The sequence below is a fragment of the Homarus americanus genome, unplaced genomic scaffold (assembly GCF_018991925.1).
Source record: "Homarus americanus isolate GMGI-L3 unplaced genomic scaffold, GMGI_Hamer_2.0 scaffold56333, whole genome shotgun sequence".
In the NCBI taxonomy this organism is placed as follows: domain Eukaryota; kingdom Metazoa; phylum Arthropoda; class Malacostraca; order Decapoda; family Nephropidae; genus Homarus; species Homarus americanus.
Window position 1 is genome coordinate 10,318,917 of NW_024734940.1, and position 19,610 is coordinate 10,338,526.

At 42.1% G+C, this 19,610-nt stretch overlaps 1 protein-coding gene across 2 annotated transcripts in view; it reads right to left on the reverse strand.

The window, feature by feature from the left end:
- The window catches only part of LOC121870627 (inactive tyrosine-protein kinase 7-like), a 145,272-nt gene extending 125,870 nt beyond the window's left edge, over positions 1–19,402 (reverse strand). For both annotated transcript variants that reach the window (XM_042372486.1, XM_042372485.1), the window contains exon 1: positions 18,675–19,402. In XM_042372486.1, the coding sequence (XP_042228420.1) occupies positions 18,675–18,732 (58 nt within the window). In that variant the 5' untranslated portion in view covers positions 18,733–19,402. The remainder of the gene's footprint in view (positions 1–18,674) is intronic.
- Positions 19,403–19,610: the final 208 nt, after the last annotated feature.

Sequence of the window (19,610 nt, forward strand, 5' to 3'; positions counted from 1 at the left end):
CTGATAGCTTGGTTGGATCTCTACACACACATATACATACACACATATATATACATATACACGAAGCATATATAGAAATATAATTTTTGAATGAGATATTTAAACTACCGGTAAGTAGACAAATATCTGTCGTCAGTTCACCACCACCAGCTACTTTTACGTTTGAAAAAAAAAATAAAAATTCTTACACGGAAATATTTGTCACTAAAATATTTCGTAAGTCTTCTTAAACAAACACATTATCTCACAGTATATACAATAAAACGAGTTGCGTGAAGCGTAATTTCACAGGGAAGAGAACCACCAGAGCTTGGACAAACAACTACTGTACTGTACATCGTGTTTCTTGACTAACGTTTTGATCATTTATATCATTATTTATATAAAACACACAAGAAGATGATTTACGCAGCAGTTATATATATATATATTTTTTTTAAGATCGTAAGTTATTATTACTGTACAAACAAGTTAATTAACATCGTCCTAACACAGCAAACTAACATAGTGGAGGTTAAAAGGTTTACCTCCTCAACATACTTCACACTGTACTCTGGTAAGGGCAGTTACTCCCCTCCAGGTCGGCGGAGTAAATTTCTCAGTGACTTTCATCCTCAGTAACTGTTAGAGCAATTGTCACCCCAGAAAACATTACCCTAAACCTTTTAAGTTCAAGAATGTTGTGCCGTGTGTAATAGTTGTGAAGTATTTTATATTTACAAGACGAAGTTATACCTTAGGGGGCACTTCCTCGAGCCTCAAGGACGACCAGTTATCAGAAACCTAACCTAACCTGTTACACTGACCAGCAGCTGGTACACGGCCCGTCCTCACAACACGCCCAGTATCATGTCTTTAATGGCAGTAGTTTCTCGTAGACTTTTAACTCTGTAATCACCGCACTTTTTTTTATCTTATTTGTAAACTATGATAAACTGGTTATTTTGTTTCATTAATTAACTAAGACTCGTAATTTTACTAATTTATGTTAGTTAATTTATTACCTCGTTTTAAAACTTTATATAATGATTCTCTGTTGTGTGGTGTGAGGAATCCGTTATTTACGCTTACCACTGTGTCTGAATTTGTCTTATCTATATTTTTTACTTTCTTGTTATACATATATCTTATTTAACCTCATATTAAATATATAGGTGACTTTTCTTCTCTCTCTTTCCCAGACTGTTGATGGTATAAGCTGTTGTCGAAACATTAGTTAACACATATTAAGGCCCAGAGCGGGAATGGTTTTCAACAGTGGTCCTTCAAGGCTCGTATTAGGATTTTATTGCAGGGTTGGCGGGCTGAGGGCCAAGTCATTGTAGGATGGGGCGGGCTGAGGGCCAAGTCATTGTAGGATGGGGCGGGCTGAGGGCCAAGTCATTGTAGGATGGGGCGGGCTGAGGGCCAGAGTCATTGTAGGATGGGGCGGGCTGTAGGATGGGGCGGGCTGAGGGCCAAGTCATTGTGGGATGGAGCACGTAACATGTAACACCTCCCCCACACAAAGAAGGGGCCCTGGTAACATGTAACACATCCCCCATACAAGGAAGGGGCCCTGGTAGCCTGTAACATCTCTCCCACACAAAGAAGGGCCTTGGTAACATGTAACACCCCTCCCCCACACAAGGAAGGGGACCCCTGATAGGTTAGATACCCGTCATCTTGGTGTAGGGTTTTCCTCCCCACCGCTTCGCCAGAACTGTCGAGGGAACACTCTTGGTCTGCCCGGGGATCGAACCTAGGCCAACACAGTGACCCACTATCCACTACACTATTAAGGAGTTAACACTTTTGATAAAATACAAAAATATTGTAATTATACTCAAACAAAGGCACAACAAGAATAACAAAACACAAAGAAGAAATTATTTTACGAAATATTTGGTGTAACCGTAATAACAGAGAAGAAGAATTAGTAGTAGTACGGTAAATGTACACCGCCCTACGTGAAGAAAATAATTATGGAGAATATGTAGATGAGTCTAAAAACACACTTGGTTGCTATTCTGTCCAAATTTCAGTTTTTAGCTCAAAAGTGCCTGACATATCGTCCGGACAAGGAAGCACTAAGTACCCTCCTTTCAGAATTCATGCCCTGGAGGCACGCACTTCGCGCGGCACCAAGAGACGGAATGGGGAGGGGGGGGGGCAGGGGGGCGGAGGGGGGTCTCGTATGAAAATAGGAAAACTCATCATGCGAGAGGCTCTGGCTACCACAATACAACACACAGAAACACTGTGTACCAGACCAGGTCAGATGTTTTCTTGCTAGGCAGCTGAAAATTTTACCAGATACCATTCCTTAGAATAAAGTAAGTTAAGAGGAACAAGTTTCTTTAAACCTCTTTACTAATATCAATTTGATTTATACTGACATTTATTTCTGCTAACTGATAATTTTCCAGTCCAGTTTTACTCTTATTCTGACCCCAGCCTTAGTGATGCGTGGGTACACCTTTATCTTTCTGCTCCTGTGTCAGGTGTCATGTCACCCTCACACTGTGTCAGCTGTCATGTCACCCTCACACTGTGTCAGCTGTCATGTCTCCCTCACAATGTGTTCACGGAAGGACGACCCCTCTGGCTCAAATAGATTTAAAACACAAGAAAAGTAATTGTTGATACTGAGGATATTCCGTCCCTTCCCCGGCCTGACTCACCCCCTCCCTGTCACTCAACAGCAACTTGGGAAAATGTTCTGTTGTTATATGAAGGACAATTATGTTTCACCTCTTGGTACATATTCTGATTAAAGCATCATGTTGAATAAAGTCTTCGTAATTAATTGGAAATACTATAAAGGTATACTGGAGGTATTATTTACTTGTGTTCACGGGATTATCAGGGTCACTAGGGTTATCTTATGTTGTTCAGGGTAGTGTACCAGAACCGCCAGACTTCCTAACGTCATCGACGCCTGTGATGTATTATCAGAACACGATACATTAATTTAAGCGTTAACGAATAGAAGCGATTCCTGTTGAAGTGGTATTCCAATGGCAAACTTACATTAACCTTCTCTACAGAGACACACGATAAGTGGTGCCAAACATGAGAGTTGTTGAACATACGAGTTACACAGTGGTTCCCTAAATGGGAGTCATGGCCCCCTGGGGGCTCGTTTGGCCATTCAGGCCGGTCGTAAGGTTGGACTTGAGGACAATCATGAAGTTTTCCTTAAGAGAGGCTAGAGGAGCTGCTTAATAGGAAATACTAATTGGTATGTTCTTCACTAACTTCAACAGATAACAAGAGGTTGTGAAAAACCTTATTCTGCGTATAGTTCACAGGCAGACCGCTACACCACACCCCCGGCACTCCTGGAAACTCAGGATACCATCATAAAGACCGCTAACTTTGTGAAAGCAAGTGCTCTCATCTCATGCCTCTTCAAGAAAATACTGTATACTAAGATATGAGCTCATTATTTCATGAAACCTTCCTCCTTCACACACACGTCCGCTACCTATCAAAAGGCAATATCGTCCGTCGTCCGGCGTATTTGTACACTTGGAGAGCATATCCAAAACGAGAGGGATCTGCTCTCAGCATGGACCGGGGATGACTCGTGAACATTGTTGGACAACTTTACTCACTAAACCTGGAATCACAAGTGAAAGGAAACTTGACCATCGCTTATGTTATAAAATCAAAGTCCTTGTTCATAAGATGGGAACCTGGAGGCGCAAAATTGGTTTGGGTAACTTTGCCCTGTTGGAAACAGTATCAGAAGTTACCGAAGAATGTGACGTTACAACGCAGACTTTGATTGTTGAGCATCTGGATGCTCTGGAAGAGGAACTGTAGAGGTACTTCTTAGAGATATCGAATCAAACATCAAACATCTTGGCCACTAAGGGACCCATTCACTGCTCCTCTGGCAACGATGCTGCTCAGACAAAGGTTCTGGGACTCCAGGAAGATTCAAGTTCGAAGATGGATTTCTCAGTGCTTTGGTCATGGATGGCAATTAGCAGCCCAGACTTATGTGATATGGCATTCCGCAGCCTCCTACAAGGCTGCATATGTCCACGTGTTCGTGACAGGTGCGAGCAAATTAAACATAGTCCTGGCATTCTGGAACCCGTCAGACAATCAATGGTACGACGTGTACAGGCCTGCATTGAGGCAGAAGGGGACAACTTTGAACATTTCCTCTAGATTGTAACAAAGAGGGTCACACTGTACAGATCTGTGAATAAATGATTACAAAAACCTACGGGGGTTTCACTTCAAATTTACTCTCATTAATACAACATCTTAAATGTATTGTAAATTGGAAACTAAACAGAATCTGACATTTTACCATAGAGACATTGTGGTATAGAATTATCCAAGGATTCCATCCTCCAATTTAATGTACTATTTGCTGAATCACCCTGTGTGTATGTATATATAAATATATATATATATATATATATATATATATATATATATATATATATATATATATATATATATATATATATATATATATATATATATATATAATTGGCATTTCTTACAAGACTATAAATTTGAGATTTTGAAAAAAAAAGGTTACAGCCTCCAGATTAGTTTTCGTTCTGGCTGTTTTGTTTTGGTGGGACCTATAGTTCGGAACAGTATTTCCCAGCCTCTTTTTCCAATGGCGTAGTGTGATTAAGCCAAGAAACTGGATATGTATGGGCAAGTTGTTTCGAAAATTCTATCTGCAAAATTTATTGAGAGGTGTTCAGACTAGACATCACACTGCAATGGCAGTTTACATATAAAGATAGAGGGAGTCCCTGATGAACTGCAATTGTCAATTGTGTATTTATTCAAGTGTAGTCGCTGTAATGTGGCGTATGGCGGCCAAACAAAACAACATCTGGGTGTTAGAACTGCTGAACACCAAGGTACTGTAGGTCGCTCGCTCAGAACCAACCAAATTTTATCATCCTTCCCACGCTCCCTAACGACATGACGAGTCACTGAGGAGTCGCTCCTCGCGTACGAAATCCAGCCATGTCCTGGACACCCACGACTCCTCTACTTCTTTACTTTGTTACTTGGTATACAATGTTTTTGTTTTCCTCTTTTGTATTAGGTTCTAAGCATCTGCGACTCTTAGAGTCTTTGCACTGTACAATTTAGTGTAGTAATTTTCAGTACTTAATAATTCAGTATTTTTATGTTCAGCGTTATATTGTGTTTTTGATGCTACTGTATTTTAGCTCTGATGATGACAAGATACAGAATATTGTCGAAATGTTACCAACGCCAGTGTTGTTAATCACCTTACGTAACGCTTCCCCCGAAGAGTCAATTTTATCAGTACTTCACAAAATCTTATGACCACAATTAATGCAGGTAGTCATTTTGGCATCACAGGTGGGGTGGGGATTATTAAGAAGATAGCCATGTGAAAAGTGATAGTAACGTATATAAATTTGGGAGCCACTGAGCTAGTATGGGTCGCCCGCGTCACCAGTGAGCTGCACACTCTAAGGTATTTTCTTACATTAGCCCAAGGATCATTGTGCACTGCGCGCGTCTGGTGCTTGTTTTAACTGTTGATAACATCGAGTCGCTAACAGATCATCTTGGGTCGTCCGCGCACCCAGGTAGCCTATTTTTTTTCTTGTTTAAAGTCTTCCGGAAAGCTGGGCCGGACGGTGCTAAATCAAGGCGTAAAGATATTATACCTTGGTTCAAATGACCGTCAGACCGACTACGTCATAATAACCAGACTCGGTCTTGCTGTCAGGGGCTAATAATTGGTATGCATAATGCCATCATGGGAATCATATAATGATAAAAAACAGTTTATTAAAATCCGAAATTTATAAATTATCTCATAGAATTATAATACCAGTGTATATTAGGCTATCACACCTGTCAATCATACTTCATACATATTATCGCCACGTACCACCAGATGGCAGTAGTAACTACAGTAAGTTTACTTCCACAACTGCTGACATACTGTACCAGATGATTACAAACGAACTAACCGATTTTAAAAACAATTGTTATGAAAGAAAGATATAATAATACAGAATTTTAAAGGGATTTTTTCTTTTGATATTGAAATCCCAGCTCGTTCACCTGATCTAAGTTCCCTCGACTTTTTTCCTCTGGGGCTGTCAAAGATTAAGTTTTTGTTCCACCAATAACAACAACGTTAACATTTTGAAGGGGAGGATACGCGAGGCTGTTAAAATGTTTCAATATAATACGCTACTGAATGTATGGAAGGAAACGGATTATAGAACTGATGTCTGCAAATCCACAAGAGGAGCTCATATTGATCTTCTGTAGCTTGAATAAAAGTTGATTATAAATCTTTTTGAGTTCTTTAAGAGAATATCTTGCTATTTTAGGATTTTTCTTTAAATTTTTTTATAAAACTTTGAAATCGGGAAGATCAAATATAATCACCCGGCATTTGGCCAGACTCTACATCCCATGAATAAATCAGCCACCCACCTGTATTGTGAAAACACCACTAATATGAGGTCTTAACATTGGGTTTATGGCCAGTGTGTTTGTATAATGGAATCACTTATAGATTAGTCACCACAGCATAGTTATTTCACATGATGACTATTGTCTATTGTCTAAGTATTAATATTTTTGGGCAATACATTTTTTTTTTTACGGGGAATAGCCAACCCGGGCACAGGTCATCGACCCACAACGGGGCCTTGGGGCGAAAACAGAAATTGTCATGTAGATGGATAGAAATTACCATTGCAATAATTATATTTGCCGACTAGACATGATACTGATAGCTCTGTCCTCTTGTTCCACCTTAATACAACCCACGTTGTTGTACTGCTTCCCTCCCTTATCATATTTATGTATAACAACTCCACTGTAAAATATGTATATACTTATAAATGTAAAAAAATAAAAAATAACGAAGTGATAACCGTGGTAATATGTTCTTATTACTACCATGCTATTGTACTATTCCAGATGTTACTAAATGCTACATAATACTTTCTTGAGATAAAAGTACAGTATATATCAGGTGCCTTCAAGAGAGCTTTGGCTCTCAACTGGCTCAGCCATGTTAATATTGTTATTATTATCCACTCTGTATCTATGTTCTTCTGGCTAAATAAACTGTTTCAATATCAATATCAAACATCTTAACCAAACCTAATTTATCCTGATATAACCTACCATGACCTAACCAAACCCCCAGGTAGCGTTAGGTTAGGTTAGGTTTAGCATAAGAGTGTTTAGTCATCAGAAGAAACATATTAGGGCGCTTAAAATTCAGGTAATCCGTATAATATAAATAACAATAATAAACACGACACAACACTGGCGGATCTGTTAGCCCCAAACACTGTACTGTATGGAGCGTGTACCTCTGTCTAGTGTGTAAATAGAGTATATTTATCTGAAGCATTAATAATGGAGAAGGTAAATATGTATGTTTACTAGTGAACTGTTAACTTGTTTTACATTAGGGGGGGGGGGAGGCGAAGAGGGTGTGGGTCAGGACTTGGTGGGGTGAGTGTAAGGGAGAACTTGATGGGGTGGGTGTGGGTCAGAATTTGGCGGGGTGAGTGTGGGTCAGAACTTAGCAGGGTGAATGTGGGTCAGGAGTCAGGACCTGGCGGGGTGAATGAGCTATGAGCCAGATTGAACAATTTTAAGGCTGGTGTGAAATCTTTCCTGGAACCCTCGGGGCTTTTATTCACTGTGCTGTACGTATATTTACACAGTTAATAGACGATAGTTTTCCCCGACAGCACTAACACCCCCTTCCCCTACCATCCACGTCATCCCAAACTGTAAACATCATAAGTAATATACAGTACATATACTTTTTTAAGGCCTAAGAGTCGAGCGTATACATGGCGCAGCACGGGTGAGTGAGGAACGGTTAACAGCAGTGACACTCTCTGTATTGACTGACGCGGTAAACGAACACTCCTCCGGTACATACTTGTGACTCCAATAGGGATCTCCGGCCATTGTGATAAAGACTCGTACGTTGAATATTCCTCATAAGTAAAGATATATCGATACACCTCACTAATTGATGTTATCTACAGCACAAAAATAACAAAATATGATAAATATATTGAGAATTACCTTACCTAGACACAACTTTAGATAGTTATTAATCTAGGTTATATTTTACAAAAGTTTATATACTTTCATCGTGTCTCTCAATTGACGTTAAGTGAATGTATCTAGTTAAGGTAGAGTCTCAGTGAATGTATCTAGTTAAGGTAGAGTCTCAGTGAATGTATCTAGTTAGAGTAGAGTCTCAGTGAATGTATCTAGTTAAGGTAGAGTCTGAATGAATGTATCTAGTTAAGGTAGAGTCTCAGTGAATGTATCTAGTTAAAGTAGAGTCTCGGTGAATGTATCTAGTTAAGGTAGAGTCTCAGTGAATGTATCTAGTTAAGGTAGAGTCTCAGTGAATGTATCTAGTTAAGGTAGAGTCTCAGTGAATGTATCTAGTTAAGGTAGAGTCTCAGTGAATGCATCTAGTTAAGGTAGAGTCTGAATGAATGTATCTAGCTATGGTAGATTTTGAGTAGAATTCTCATATAATTTCTGGATGTTATACTTTGCGATTATCTTAACTCATCAAGAAGACTCAGACCCATAACATTAACTGTACGAACCTCTGTAACTTAGAAACCATGAATTATCAAACTCCATTAAATTTTCCCCTAACTGGAATGAACGCATCAAATTGACTCATTTAAGCTGCAACATAAAAATAATGACGAAAATGACATCCAGATTGCACAGAAACTAAATTAACGTATATATCTTTGTGAATCTGGACCTGCTGCTGTCAGTTTAATGAGTCAAATCTCCTAATGAACGGTCGTGTCTGCAGCTGCCTGGTGATCATTAACAAGTTTCATCGTTCTCACTATTGGAGTCATAAACCTCGTTGTTGTGAGGCAGAGTCCTCCCCGGGTGACTGGACAAACGGTTCCCACTACCTAATGGACCCAGGTTTAATTGAAACTAACCTGAACGAATTGACTATCTCTACGAATTGACTATCTCTACGAATTGACTATCTCTACGAATTGACTATCTCTACGAATTGACTATCTCTACGAATTGACTATCTCTACGAATTGACTATCTCTACGAATTGACTATCTCTACGAATTGACTATCTCTACGAATTGACTATCTCAACTAGTCCCTTCACTACGGGGACGCCACTTTTAATATTCAATTTGGGTGACGACAGACGATTTTATTCAGCTCAGAGGGGATCCCGTACACAAGAGGTTAACACTAAGATTTAGGGCCCAGTCCTGATGAGACCCGACTTCAGTGGATCCTAGTCCCAATGGACCCCAATCCTAAAGGTCAGATTGGGGGCTTATCAAGACCGTGGTTCACATGACCTGCAGCTCCTCCGTGCTACGATCACGTTTCCTGAGGGATAGACAAAGGTGCTTTTGGTGTCATTACCACCAAGATACATTCCTGCGGTCGAGTATGTACCAGCGATAACCCACAACAATAGTGGCCCCCAACACAGACCCAGCATGATACCTGCGAGCACTTAGGCTGCAAGTTGAGTAGATTTACATAGTGGTAACTCAACCGGCGGTAATAGCGAGCCGTCCCGTGCTTCTCGCCTCCGCCATTACCGTTACAATCTCTGTATAATCACCAAAGTTTGATTCTGGAGCTGTGAGTTGTGGCGCCACTGGCCCTCCACCGCGCCACAATAAGCGTTTTCTTGATGGTGGCTCAGCAGCTGAAGGTCGGGAGGCTCAAAGAATCGTTCATTAGAGTTTTTATCTCTCCACAACTCATGGTGAGAAATAGTCCCCCACTTACTACAGAAATATAGTGACGAGATACGGGCAACACTCCCCAAGTCTCATAGGGTTGCACGTTGTGTTTTGTTAAGCGAGCTGGTGTGTACTAATACAATTAACTAGCTCACTTAAGGTAGTATTAAAGAATATACTTAACTCACTTTAAGCAGGTATGTAAAAAATACACTAAACTAACTCACTTAACCTGACACAAACATTTCTCTTTTCATGTTTACTTATACTCCTCTTAAATAGCAGATGTACTTAAAGCATTCAGTTATACATATAATCTACTTAAATGTGTAGTGAGCCGCCGAGTAGAATTCACTAAACACACTCGACATCTCTTAAAGTAATTTTACCCATTTGCTGATAAGGTAAAACCCAATATCCTGCATTAAGTGTGGCCACGAACTGTACTGAGCCTGTACTGTAGCGGAATCAATTATTATAGGACGATTTTATTACCTACATCTATCTACCGTATCTATCTATGACACCTACTTGAGGTTTTTAACATCTATTTACACCGATTTTTCTTTGTATTAATAAATTTAATTGTTTACGTTGTTGATTCTGACAATATTGATGATAGAATAAACAGCAGCGTTCAACCACTAAACAATTCTCATTTGACCTACAGTAGACAGACGCCAGACAGAGCCAAGAGTTGAAGGGGGAACCAGGGTCCAGATTGCCAAAGTCTCCCAAGTTTGATTTCCTCTTAATTGACGGTACGAAATTACATCTAGTTTATGACAGAGTTTAAGTGCAGTTCTAACACCAGTTTGTCTGTCATTTTTGTGCCATAAATTAAGCGAGTCAGTAAAGTACGATTTTATACATAAAGTTAAGGGAGAAAACGTTACTTACGAACATCTGAGAATCTAAGGCACAAGACTGAGTTTGGTTGTTATGTTCGTATCATAAGACCGTTAACGCTAGGAACATGCAAAGAAAACTTTTTTTTTCAGGTACAAACTATTTTAATGATTACTTTATTAATACCAAACAGGGATATTTACTAATTGCATCATCATTTTGGGTATTTGTGTATATTTAATTAAACATAGACAAAGGAGAACCATTTTAACGTATATCCAGTAGCTGCTGTAGTTTACGTTCATGATGGTAGACTAAGGTAAGAGTATTAACACTACAATACCACGAGAGGAGGAGCTACCACCCCACCCTCACACCTATCCACCCCACCCACACACCTATCCACCCCACCCACACACCTATCCACCCCACCCACTTTTTCTCACACCCTACCTCACCCCTCCCCGCCTTACACTCCCACCACACCATATGTAACAACTAATAATTATCAGGTTCTGAGTCTCACATAGCAATTGTGATAATGTTTTACCTTCCACGAACTCTTTCAGTTGATCGCTAGAAAGACTATCAAATATAAACCTCATTTTCAGATGTAATTTAATATCGGGAATCCAGTCATTAGTTAACAATTGAAAACTATATGTATGAACTAATTGTCTTGCCCATACTACCACGTCGTCTTGGTGTAATAAAACACGGTAAAAAGAACGACAGCGACAGATAGGCACCTCAATATCAAATAATTTAACATAGACCATCTTCCTCTTCCTGTCATTCTCAAAGGTCAAAAAGGTAAGCTTCTCGAATCCTTATCTGTCATGTTCGTCTGCCGTCAACATCATCCACTGTCACCTGTCTCTCAGCCATGACCCTCTCTTGCCACCCCCTCTTCCTGTCATTCTCAAAGGTCAAAAAGGTAAGCTTCTCGAATCCTTATCTGTCATGTTCGTCTGCCGTCAACATCATCCACTGTCACCTGTCTCTCAGCCATGACCCTCTCTTGCCACCCCCTCTTCTGTCGCCTCCCTCTCTCGTCATACCACTTGGCCAAATCATCTCAACTTTATCTCATTTATCTTACTGCTCTTTCTCTGTTATCCTCACTTCTCAACCTGTGTGTGTGTGACGTGTTATGTGAAGTTGTTTGTCCTGTCTAAAAGTCATAGCTACAGTACTCCATGGCTGACCAATAATAATTTGAGACATTAACTGGGCAAGACAACATACTAACAAGAAAAAACAAAAAATATATTAAGGAATAATTAGAAGAAAAACCACATTGTAATAAGAGACAGCGTAGTGTGAAGGAGGAGAGTCGTGGTGGGGGTGGTGGTATACACAAAGAAGTCTTATTGGCTAAAGTAAGAACAAAATAATAATAATATAATAATAATTAATAAATAAACAGGAAATATTTGTATTGAAGAAAGAGAAAATAAAAGCCAAAAAAAATGAAATGAAAATACAAGACCTGAGACTGGTTTGGGTACAAAAATAAAATACAAAAAAAAAAAAACCAGCCAGTCCATTAGCGGAAATGAGTGAGGGGCGGGAAGATGCAAGCAGAGGCAGGCAGCTGAAAGAAAAGAAAAAAAAATGTGAGAAAAGGAAAGAAATGTGTGGCAGAAAGTTGTCAAGTTGGAGATGTAGAGCTGAGTGCCCATACATGTAAACACACCCGGGCGAGTCCAGCCGAGTTAACTACGAGTATATAGCAATTAAATTAGGACAGCATGCAATAGACGTGTTGGGGAACATAGTAGAAGGAACACTAAAGAAAATATTAAGAGAGAGACATATGGCATAGAGTTCAGGATGATGAAAGGAAAAGCAATAATATGAAGGAAAATATGAAAGCAGAAAAGGGAGCATGAATGGAAACAAATACGTAAATAATAAGAATGAAAACCGAAGAGGGAGCTAAGAGAGAGACAGAGAGACAGAGAGAGGGTCCGGTCAGGGAGAAGACGAACAAGAAGAACAAGAGAGTAAAGAACAGGAATAACAAGAAGTAAAACAAGAACATAAACGAGAACAAGATTGAAGGAATTGATGGTGTAGGTAATGACAAGAGAAGAAAGGAAGAAAGAGAAGAATAGGGAGAAAGGAAGAAAGAGAATTAGAAGAAAGAAATAAGGAGAAGAATAGGGAGAAAGGCAGAAAGAGTAGAATGGGGAGAAAGGAAAAATAAAGAAGAAAGAATGTGAGAAAAAAACATATTCGATGAAGACGGCAGAAGAAGAAAAAAACGAAGATAAACAAAGAAGAAAATTGAAAGGGGAAATGATAAAGACGAGAAATAAGAGATAAACTGAAAAAAAATGAACAAAAAGCAAATAGGAGAAAGAAGGACACAAGAAAACAATTAATCTAAAGAACAAAGAAACGAAGAAGCAAAAGGAATTAAAAGAAAGAAAAATAAGAAAACAAGAAAAAACAAAACAAGGAAAAAAATGACAAAGAATATATCAAAATAATCATCCAGAAGTAACTCACGAGTCTTACAAGTCCCGCCATTACACCAGAACAAACCAACACTCCGTACAGGTAAAAAATATTACCTTTATAATCACACTAAAACTAATTAACCTGTCTTTAAAACATTATTAAGAATAATTAGTGAGACTTATAGCAGTAATTATTTTTAACGAGACAATGAAATCACTAGAACATTATATATACAGTATATATCAATTATCTCTATTATAATGTTATATGTCATGGAAGTGTATATGTTTATCAATAAGTTACTGTTATTGGGGGGAGGAGGGGAGGGGAGAGGGGTGGGAGGGGAGGGGAGGAGGGGGTGGAGGGAGGGGAGGAGGGGGTGGAGCGGGAGGGGAGGAGGGGAGTGGAGGGGAGGAGGGGTGGGAAGGGAGGGGAGGGGGGGGGGGGGAAGGGGAGGGGAGGAGGGGGGGGTGGAGGGGAGGGGAGGGGAGGGGGGTGGAAGGAGGGGAGGAGGGGGTGGAGGGAGGGGAGGGGGGGTGGGAAGGAGGGGAGGAGGGGGTGGGAAGGGAGGGGAGGAGGGGTGGAAGGGAGGGGAGGAGGGGGTGGAAGGGAGGGGAGGAGGGGGGTGGAGGGAGGGGAGGAGGGGGAGGGGAAGGGAGGGGAGGAGGGGAGGGGAGGGAGGAGGGGGAGGGGAGGGGAGGAGGGTGGGGGGAGGAGGGGAGGAGGGGTGGGGGAGGAGGGGTGAGGAGGGGAGGGAGGGGGGGTGGAGGGAGGGGAGGAGGGGGGGAGGGGAGGGAGGGTGGAGGGGAGGGAGGGGGTGGAGGGAAGGGAGGAGGGGTGGAGGGAGGAGGGGGTGGAGGGAGGAGGGGTGGAGGGGAGGGGGAGGGAGGGTGGAGGGGGGAGGGAGGAGGGGGTGTGGAGGGGAGGGAGGAGGGTGGAGGGGGAGGGACGAGGGGGGTGGAGGAGGGAGGAGAGGGGTGGAGGGAGGAGGAGGGGTGGAGGGAGGGAGGAGGGGGAGTGGAGGGGGTGGAGGGGAGGAGAGGTGGAAGGGGAGGGGAGAGGGGGGGGTGGAGGGAGGAGGGGGTGGAGGGGAGGAGGGGAGGAGGGTGGAGTGGAAGGGGTCGTTTGTAATTGATATTCATATATCTCTTTCGTCCGTAACCCAAGAAGAGCTAACGAGCAAAGAAAGGCTGGCGTACCTTCGCTCGTGGTTGGTATGTCTTTGTCACGTTATCATTGTTAGGTGGAAGGAATGCCAGGCGTTGTTGACTGCTAGTGCTGGCGATGCCTGTTATTGGTCTTGGGTGTAGGTATGACCCATCACTCCACCATGACCTCCACCACCAGATCTCTACCACCTGTGGCCCTCTACCTGTGACCTCTACCTGTGACCTCCACCTGGGACCTCCACCTGTGACCTCTACCACCTGACCTCCCCACCTGTGACCTCTACCACCTGTAACCTCTACCACCTGTAACCTCCACACCTGTGACCTCCACCACCTGACCTCTACCACCTGTGACCTTACCGCGACCCACCTGGACCTCCCACCACCTGTGACCTGCTACCTGTGACCTCTATCACCTGGACCTCCACCACCTGTGACCTCTCTTCAACCTCCTACCTGACCTCCACCACCTGTGATCTCCACCACCTGTGACCTCTACCACCCAGACTCACTACTTGTGACCTCCACCACCACCACAGCCTCATCTGCAACCTCCCAACCTGTGACCTCTACCTCCCACCACCTGGCCTCCGCTACCTCCCACCACCTGTGACCTCCGCCTGTGACCCTGTGACCTCTACTACCTGTGACCTCCACCACCTGTGATCTCTACCTGTGACCTCTACCGAGTTCCTACCTGTGACTCCTGCCACCTCGTCTCCCACCTGTGACCTCTACCACCTGTGACCTCCGCTACCTGTGACCTCCTACCTGTGACCCCCTCACCTAGACCTCCACCACCTGGACCTCCACCACCTTTGACCACACCTATGACCTCCACCACCTGTGACCTCACCACCTGTTGTGACCCCTTATACCTCTCCTTCCCATGCTCGTCCTTCCTCCGTCTTTATTCATCTTCCCTCTTCCCTATCAATTATCCTATTTTCCTTCTCCTCCTCCTTTCTTACTTCCTCCTCTTTATCATCTCATCTTATCCTCCTACACTCTATCCTTACTCTTCTTCATCTCATTCTTCCATTTCCTCCCTTCTCTAGTACCCATATCTTTCCCCTTTTCTCTCTTCTCTTCCTCTCTTCTCACACATCCTTCTCCTCCTTCCTATCTCCTTCTCCCTCTCCTTCAAACCTTACATCTATTCTCACTCACTAATACACCTGTTAAATTCAGAACTTTCCCTTTATAAACTCGTTGCTAAAACATTTGCATATCAACCCTACTAAAGACTAAACAGATTTAATATTAATTTCAAAAAAAATTTCTTCAACTATGAATATTTGTCAGGGTGTTGTTTTATATAATTATTAGTGTTTGTATTGCATATATAATTGTGTTGATCCTCTCAGTATAATTTAATATAATTTTATATATTAGGTGGTAGCTTGGGTCAGCGTCTCAGAGTCTGAATTTAAGGTATCCAGAATGTAAAATATCAGAATTTAGAATATTGACTTCTTAATTTAGACTAAAGACCTCGGAATTTAGAATGTAGATCTTGATTTTAAAATTTAAATCTCGAAACTTAGAATAATGACTTCGGAACTTAAAATATAGATCACGGAATTCAGAAAACAGACTTGGAAGTTCAGAAATTACCATATGATTCTTGAACTGGGGATGCAGACCTCATAACCAAGAATTCAGAATTAAGATTTGAGAATTAGAATTTAAAAATATAAGATTCAGAATTTAAAGAATACAGATCTCAGAAGATAGAGTATAATTCAAAGAAATTATTGCTTTCAAAATGGAATTAAAAACTTGGAGATTAAATTATATATGTCGAAACTTGGAATTATAAATGTAAAATTAAAAATACCCAATATGGAAGGTGGTACTTTGAATTTTAAATCAATGAGCTGAACTGAGAATTAAAAGAATTAACCCCTTCCCCTTCTTACTCCCCTCTTCCTCCCACCCTCTTCTAACCAACCTCCCTTCCTCCCCTTGTTACTACCCTCTTCCCTCCCCCTTCCTACTACCCATCACCTCCTCTCCCCCATTATCACCCTCCCTCCTGCTAACCCTCCCCCCCCCTCCTTACCCCTCCCCTCCTCGACCCTCACGCTCATAACATCAAGTTTTACGATAATGTGCACGACCCATACTCTACCTGATACTACCGCTTGACACTCAGGGGAGGGGGGAAGAGAGAAGAAAGAGAGAGAATAATTGTTGCTGATGTTCTTTGACACCTGATGAAGGGTGATAGTTAGGTTAATAGTGCCATATAACACCTGAGAGGGACCATTAACTGAGAAGTGCCATTTGTCACGTAGGTTAAGTTGGTGAGACAATTAGTTAATGGTGTTTAATGGCGTTTAATGGTGTTTATTCCACTTAAGGGCGAACCACTTGTTGTCACTTATTTAGCAGAGTATTCTATGTTATTTGAGAAGCACCATTAGTTAAGATTATTAATACTTTATCATGAATATAAAATGATAAATATTACTTAAAAGACATAATGGCTACTTAATGGTGCTTTATAACACCATTGGGAACCATTAGACGATAGTACAGCCTGTCAACTTTGGTCAGGGGAGGGAAAACAAATGACCTCGCGTGATGATGAGGGGGTCAGATCATAGAGACGGGTCACATAATAGGTAAACAAAAGAGGGTCATTATTCCTCATTATCTTAACATTATCTTAATTTATTTCAAGATAAAGTGATGTTAGTTGGTACCATCGTTCATGTTATGTAATTTATGATAATTTGTCTGCCTGATACTCTGATTATTATTGAAGAGGAAGAATTTATGACGGGTATTCCTTATTTACGATGTTTTGAGAATTTTGTTTCTAGCGCCATCGATGCCATGAGAGAAGAAGGAGAGAGGTGCTATAAGAGAAAAGATGCCTTGAATGAAGACGAGGAGAGAGAGAGAGAGAGCCACCTGTAATACCATAGAGACATGACAGGTATAATATCATCAACAATTCAATCACCAAGCAGGATTATTTTCCCTGCCGCATGACATAAAAAAAAAGTAAATCTCATCTTCCAACTTTTTTTAATAAATGTAAATAAAGAATATAATTAAAGGACTCAGTAGTGTAATAACCTAATAATGAGACAAATGCCTTTACAGTCACCAAGAAATTAAATTAGTATAAAAATATAAAACTTTAGAAAATTCAGTAAGGAAAATGGATTTAGGTTAAACTGATGTGTGAGGTGAACTTGACCCCCTCCCACACTTACTGTCTACAATGGCACCTCTCTCTCTCTCTCTCTCTCTCTCTCTCTTTTCTCCTCACTCATCTGTTTCTCTTCTGTGTTTTCGTTACTTTTATTCTCTCTTTAGTTTTATCCCTTTCCTTGCCATTGACGCTTTCTTTATCTGTCTGTGTGTATTTGTCTATTCCTCTGTGTCTCCCATTCCCTACCCTCCCTCCTTCCTTCACCCCATCCTTCCATTATTCTCTCTCCCTCCCTCCTTCAGTCTGTCCCGTCCTCCCTTTAAACCCACCCTTCCTTCATTCCCTCCTTCATTGTCCCTCTTTCCCTCCTTTATCCCGCCCCTCCCTCTCTTCAATCCGTTCTTCCTTCGCTACCTCCTTTCCTCCTCCACTCCGTCCATCCCTCCTACCCTGTGGCTGTCAGCGCTGGCCTTCACGTGAGCATGTTGAGGAGTCGTTGCCGTGGTGTGTTACTGCCCCGTGTACCTGGGTTTACAGCCCGAGTTTACAATACTCCTCCCCCCCTTAACGTCGCCTCAACACGACCCATAATCGAATTAAAATTTCAAGCAGTTGGTGTCCATCAAGAAGACGAAATTATAAGAGACGTTTATTTAAATTTAATGAAGATGATATAATTTGACCCCGCGTAAAATTATAACAAAAATATATACGTCCAGTTATATAATGTAATAAATGAAAGGTTCCAGAAACTTATATATTACGATAATGACATCAAAAAGTAACAGTATTACTTCAGATACTAAATACAGTATGTGTAACCGTACATTGAGATAGTACTGTACTGTAACTGGTAGTTTATTTTATTGATTAAATTCCTCTACTTTTTTTTCAGAAATCTTTATTATGATTCCCGGTGTGTGTGTGTGTGTGTGTGTGTGTGGTTGTGTGTGTGTGTGTGTGTGTGTGTGAGTCATATACAGTAAACAGTTGCAAATGTCGTTGGTAAATTAACTAATGAGCACCAGGAGTCAATCACCACACACGTTAAAGTTCACACCTCGTAACCTGTACCTGACCCGTGCACTACTACCACCATGTTTACAGTGAGACAGGTGTTTGAACCAGATGTGCAAGACAGGTGTGTGAACCAGATGTGCAAGACAGGTGTGTGAATCAGATGTGCAAGACAGGTGTGTGAGCCAGTTATATGACGCAGGTATGTAATAGCAGGTAGGCAGTACTCACCTATACATCGCACCGCCGCCCACTTCACGCCCGTCAACATCTTCATCTCCTCGACCATCTGCGGGTGGTCACCACGCCTTTTCTTCTTGCATCATTGTTCACTCACGTCGTCTCCTGGCGTCACCTGATCTCCCCCCTCTGGAGACCTCCGTCGAGTCTCCTCTGTCGGCGATCACCCCACTGTCGGGTAGGCCCACGCTGGCTCCTGGTGTCAGATGGTTGCTGTGGCGAAGGTCCACCAACCACCGCCTGACCACAGTTTCTTGGAGTGTTCTGTATACTACACCCTCCCTCTACACTCACCAGTGATACACACACCGTCTGCTGGTCGCGACACACATCAATATAGCGTTCCAGTATTCTGCCACGAATTATTAAACGGGATAATGCGGGCAGGAGGCACAGGGGAGGCTGGAGGTTGAGTGTCACAATTCGACAACAACAAGATTGATGGTGGTGAGGCCCCCAGACGCTGCTACCAGGCCTCTGCTAGCTCACCTCCCACGCCTTCACTACCACCTCTTAAATTCACTGTTTATTTCCCCTTACTCGGTCGCGGAACTCTCCCCTTGGGTGGAGAGAAAGAGGGGTAGCTGTGCCGTAGAGTGAGAGGGGAGCAGAGGAGGCGTGGAGAAGGTGAAGGCACGGTGGGAGAGTGAGGGGAGCGAGAGAGAGCGCGAGTGAGGGGAGCGGGAGCTACAGGGTCTCTTCCCGTCGGCGGTCATAACCACACTGAATAGGTCTCGGCTCGACGAGGAGGGCTCACTGATACGGTGGGAGGAGGTGGGTGGAGGGGGAGAGGGGAGAGGAGGATGAAGGGGAGAGAAGCACCCCTCCCCTCCCTCCACCACAACCATCCATTCTGCGACTCATTCGTATTTATTGACCCGAGTCATGGATGGCACTGTACAACTCTTACCAGAAGTTGTGGAGGAA